Source organism: Melitaea cinxia, chromosome 20, assembly GCF_905220565.1.
Source record: "Melitaea cinxia chromosome 20, ilMelCinx1.1, whole genome shotgun sequence".
In the NCBI taxonomy this organism is placed as follows: domain Eukaryota; kingdom Metazoa; phylum Arthropoda; class Insecta; order Lepidoptera; family Nymphalidae; genus Melitaea; species Melitaea cinxia.
The window spans coordinates 957,956-963,955 of NC_059413.1; the positions used below are offsets into that span (position 1 = coordinate 957,956).

Below are 6,000 nucleotides of genomic sequence, written 5' to 3' on the forward strand. Positions count from 1 at the left end.
GGATGCAGTCTAGTAGAACTACGGGAAGGCACTATGCTGATATCCAAAGGCAAATACCCTCCAAACCTTGGTTTTTTAAGTACTACAAAGCGGCCAAGTATGTATGTTCCACAATATGCCGACTTCGCCTTGGCCATTCTTGCAACCCTGTCTTTCTAGCCAAATTAAGAATAAGAGACAGCTCCCTTTGTGAATGCGGATTAGACGAAGGCTCCCCTGAACACATATTTTTTAGCTGCTCACAAAATGTATCCTCACTATATAATTTTCTTCCGCCTGTTATCCCACGCCCCACTGATTTTAAATCTGTGCTATCCTTTGTACATACACCATTTGTTGATACTTTGTGTGCGTTTATTGTAGAAAATAACATTAGACTATAGAGTAATGTCCTACTAACCTTTGTTGTGTTTTGTTCTAGGTAGAGCAACAGTTTCTTTCAATATCGGTAAAAAAAAAAAACTTTTTTCTTTTTATTTAACTTGTACTTCCACAATTATTGATAAATAGCAAAGTCAGTCTTGTCAATGTCCTAACTGAACAACAGACACTCACCGAACATTGAAGCATCTACTCTGATACTGGCAATTCCGCAAGGGTGCTAAAGCCAAAGAAGAAGAAGAAGAAGAATTCTATTTCAAAACCCTTTAAAAAAAATAGTAGTCTGTAAAGTTGGTTTACGGACGATAGTTTAACGTGACAACGCGATAAAACATCTTGGACGGAGTATCACTGAGCGACCATTACTGAGTGTATAACACTTGGCGTGCTACGGCGGCTGGGGGTCGACTTTTGGACTAGTTGTGAACTACTTGAAGGGTTGAATAAATAAAACCACGACAGTATTCTGATCTACGTATCGACCACCGACACCGACGTCCGATAGCTTGATTGCTCGTTTATTTAAATTACTAATCTTACATACTATACCACGTAAATAAAGTTTTAGCGCGATCTATTTTGATCCGCACGCCACCTGTCGAGCGCTGGACTAATTTAACATACAACGATATTTAACTATACACAATATTGGTAAACGTTCTAAACACTGAGCGTATGGGACAGTGACCGTAAAGCTACAAGGACTTATCCTTTTTCATGCATGCCGCCGGCGTTCATCGATTTATTAGACGTTAACGTTTTAGGTTTTAGGGGTTTTGTTGTTACAAGGTTTAGGGAAAAGTTTTTTCAAAAGTTGGCGAATGGCGACACTATCTAAAATACGCCATGAAAAACGGCGGGAAATTATGTATAACGCGTGCGGTTGTGTATTTTTATTTTTTCATTAATTAATTACTTTTTCTATTTTATTGATTGAAAACAGTTTTCCATAATATTTTTTTTTATTAATTTAATTTGTATATATTATAATTACTTAGGAAACTCTTGGTTGGTAAGTTTTTTATATACTTTATACCTACTAGCTGACTCGGCAATCGTTGTCTCGCCACTAAACGCTACTTAAAAATAGGGGTTGGTGGTAGAAGGGTGAAAATTTAGGGTTGAATGTATTTTTCAACGCTATATCACAATAAAATAAAAAATAAATAATTTATCTAAAAATTAAAAAAAAAAAAACATTAGGGGTGGATTAACCTTAACTTTTAGGGGGATGAAAAATAAATGTTGTTCGATTCTCAGACTTACCCAATATGCACACAAAATTTCATGAGAATCGGTCAAGCTGTTTCGGAGGAGTTTAACTACAAACACCGCGACACAAAAATTTTATATATTTTATATTTCAACATGAATGAGCCACCTGATCCCAGGGAATTTGCAAAGTGCCCGAACCTTAAAGTTTTATTACAGTAGAATATGATGATTCTAGTATGACCAATCATCCAATAAAGTATGTTTAAAACGTGGTTGCTTGCATAAAATATGCAAAAATTGCAATAAAAAGGAAAGAATATATGTGGGAAATTAAAAGGACATTGGTTGACGTTGTATAGAGTCAGATAAATCTGATGAGGGTAAAAACACATAACAAATATTTCACTCGCAAAGCAGCCTATAATTAGTACAATCCGATAATCCAGTAGCACCTAATGTTAATGATTCACACAGTACACCAAATACTACAATTGGTCACAATCTTTATAATATACTAGATACACCTCCTTACATTATTCATATTCAGAAGATCCAATCCTCTGATAATGACTGAACTATATTACACCAAATAACCTTTGGAAATTTTCTTCTAAAAAATAAAATTTATAATTTAGTTAATGGTAGTGTTTAAGAATTGGTCGAAACCTCGGACTAAGATTGATTCTTAGTCCGAGCTTGAAACCGTATGTCTGTCTCTTTCACAAATTATCTTGATGCCAACTCCTTTATAAGCAACAGTATTATAACCGAAAATAATTATAAAGCATATTATTATTTCATTTAACATTTTAAGAATAGGTGTTATTAGAGGAGTTCTGATAAATTGGTCTCCTGAGGAAATAATTTCTAATATCCTCAATCCCTGTTGTCCGTGTATGTTGTGTGTGTGTAAAAATAAGTAAAGTAGTTATGATGGCACAGAATCCAGATGTAATCTATAATTCGGTTTTCAAATTAATTTTAGATGAATTCTATAACATTTTTAAAAACTTTAAAAAAATATTCTAAAACTTTTAAAGCTTTTTGTATGGCGGCTAAATCAAAATATATCAAAGATAAAATTATTAATTCTGATGATAAAATTAAATGCACATGGAATATAATTAATAGTATCTGTGGGAAACATAATAAGCAAACTATACCAATTGAATTAAATATAAATGGTGCTGTTGTAAGCTCGGATGACAAGTTGGCTAACGTCTTTGAAGCCTTTTTCGATAAAATACCCATTGACTTAACTTCTCGACTGAATTCATCTTCAACTGATTCTACCCAAGTTCTTAAAAATAACGTAAGCAAATGTAATGTTGATTTTTCATTCTCGCAAGTTGATTCTTTAGATACTCAAAAAGCTTTTAAGAATCTTAATATTAAAAAAAAAAAATGATCTGTGGGGCATTTCAGTTAAATTAATTTGTACTATCATTGATGGCCTCGCTCCGTTCTTAGCTTTAACTTTTAACAATGCTATTAAAGTAGGGTCTTTTCCAGATTTGCTAAAATGTAGTAAAGTTTTACCACTTTTTAAAAAGGGAAGTCGAAGTAATCCCAGTAATTATAGACCTATTTCAATCCTACCGTCCTTAAGTAAATCATTTGAAAAAATTATGCTAAATCAACTTCTTTTCCATTTTAAAGTTAATGGAATTTTTCACAGTGAACAATATGGTTTCACTAGAGGTCGCTCTACGACAAATGCTGGTGTGGCACTTCTCAAACATATATATCTCAAATATATGACGCTTGGGAGGGATCACAAAATGCTATTGGTATATTTTGTGACCTATCAGAGGCATTCGATTGCGTGGACCACGGGATCTTATTAAGTAAACTTGAGTATTACGGCGTTAATGGTAAAGCTCTTAATCTAATTGCTTCATATCTATCTAATAGAATTCAACACCTATCAATAAATGGAACGAAGTCTTCTGGATCAGTGCTAAAAATGGGCGTTCCACAGGGGTCTATTCTGGGTACGACAACTGACGACGACGATATACCGTGTATACATCCATATGCATTTAGTAAAAAGCAGTTATTTTAATATTACAAACAGACACAATTTTTATTTATTTGTATAGATATGGATAATATTAGGCAACTCGACCTTTTTAAGTGCCCTAGTCTACCAGCGCGACTTCTCCTCGTGCCTAATTTCAATTTTTTTTTTGAAGTAGTACTTCTTTTGGGGCGTTAGGGAAAAATTATGAGAGTAAATTTTTACGATGCGCGCGCAAACCGTCACAAAAAAACCGACACCCTGAAGTTTGCTAGTCAATAAAGAAGAAGTTAGCAACGTGAAGTTAGCTAGCCGATGAAGTATAATTTCTTACGTCCGTGCATAAGTATACATACTTTTTTTTTTAAATAAATATAACACAAACACGGTCGCCAGTTCCCATATTAAGCAACTTAATGCTTGTTACAGGTTACAGCCGACTATTATAGCTAATTATTTTTGATAAATATACATAGAAATAGTATTATTTTTCTAGAAGAATATAACTATAGAAGTAGTATTATTTTCATAGAAATAGTATTATTATATAAAAATACACATATTACTCCTAGACTCAGGCGGGAATCGAACCCACAACCCGCGGGTCAGAAAGTAGGGCCACTACAAACTGTGAGTACGGGCTAGTATACAAATGCTTTGCATACTATCTTTGTAACTGTACTTTACAATGATTTTTGCATAATTTATTTAGCAGCGTAACTGAAATAAGCAAACGCATCAAACTACTTGTATAATTCGAAAATTCTGCGTAAATTTAATAATTGTGATTTGGAAAAAAATCGTTCTTCTGTAACTAGTTATAAACATGTGACAACAATAGCTTTAAAAGATTAGATTATTTGCTATTGTCTTCAAGTGTCATTACGATATCACATAAATTCTATAATTTCTTATCTCAATTAGATAGTGACACTATTTGACTGATAAAATATAGTTACCGAGTAGAGTACTAGACAAAACGCTGGACATTTTAATTCCTCAGTTAAAATCTGAACGTAAGTGTGATCGTTGTGACGAAAAAACATATAATTGGCAACATGGATTTCAAGAAAAAAGTTGTCATTATAACTGGAGCTAGTTCGGGAATAGGTGCACAGTCCGCTATCGCATTTAGCAAGGCCGGTGCCCAAGTGGTTATGATTGGTCGTAACGAAACAAAACTAAGGGAAGTCGCTTCAAAATGCACCAACCCCCTTGTAATACGGGCTGATATTGCTATTGACGATGACGCTAAACGCATTATAAATGAGACGATAAAAACTTTCGGGCAATTGGACGTCCTCGTCAACAACGCTGGTCTATCGAATTCACTTGGCAGTATTCTTGAAGGCGATTTGATGAAATCCTATGACTCGATTATGAGTGTGAATCTTCGCGCTGTTGTGTATTTGACTAACCTAGCTGCACCGCATTTGATCAAGTCTAAAGGAAATATAATAAACATATCAAGCGTAGCTGGATATCTGTCACCCTTTTCACCACAAGCAATTAGCTACTGCGTGTCCAAAGCTGCTGTAAATCATTTCACAGTCTGTGCTGCAGTTGAACTGGGAGCTCACGGTGTCAGGGTAAATGGAATATGTCCAGGTCCGGTAAGAACTGATTTCATAGCAAACGCTAACTATAAAAGCTCTTGGGATCACTATACGAAGTACACAGTGCTTGGAAGAGTAAGTGAACCTGATGAGATAGCTGATTTGATAATGTTTCTTGCAAGTAATAAAGCTAAAGGTATCACCGGTTCTAACTACGTGTCTGACAATGGTGTAATGATTAAACGGGTTTGATTTAACCATTTTTATATTTTATATTATATATCAGTTGCAATGTAATTTAAATGTTGTGAGCAAATATTTCTTGTTGGTTTTATTTACTTGTTGAAAATTACCAATTTTTTTATTTCATAATATTATATTAGTAAGACGATAATTTCTAGTTTATAATGCCATTCCGGCAGTAAAGAATATAGCCGCCCCCTTTCTTCTCGTGGGTGTCGTAAGAGGTGACTAAGGGATAACATAGTTCCACTACCACCTTGGAACTTAAAAAGCCGACTGATGGTGGGATAACCATCCAACTGCTGGCTCTGAAATACACAGGCCAAAGGCGGGCAGCAGCGTCCTCGGTGCGACGAAGCCAGCCACCAACCAGCCTGCCCAGCGTGGTGCCGTGTGTGTATGGGCGAAACACATGAGTTCACGCCTTTTTGGCACGAACTTGTGGAGGCATAATATTATGTCCAGCATTGGACTGCGATAGGCTTAACTGAGGTAAATCTCGAAAACGACTTCAGCAATTTTCATGAAATTTAGTAAGTAGGGAGATTCGGGTGCGATGAATCACTAAAGAATTAATTTTTAGAA

General features: G+C 35.0%; 1 protein-coding gene across 1 annotated transcript; it reads left to right on the forward strand.

Moving 5' to 3' along the window:
- Positions 1 to 4,618: 4,618 nt before the first annotated feature.
- On the forward strand, positions 4,619 to 5,493 carry LOC123663510 (estradiol 17-beta-dehydrogenase 8-like). Its single transcript, XM_045598183.1, has one exon. The coding sequence runs from the start codon at positions 4,675 to 4,677 to the stop codon at positions 5,422 to 5,424; it is 750 nt and encodes a 249-aa protein (XP_045454139.1). The 5' UTR covers positions 4,619 to 4,674; the 3' UTR covers positions 5,425 to 5,493.
- The last annotated feature ends 507 nt before the right edge of the window (positions 5,494 to 6,000 follow it).

Coding starts and splice junctions, on each gene's coding strand:
- LOC123663510 (XM_045598183.1), top strand. CDS start 4,675: ATGGATTTCAAGAAAAAAGTTGTCATTATAACTGGAGCTAGTTCGGGA.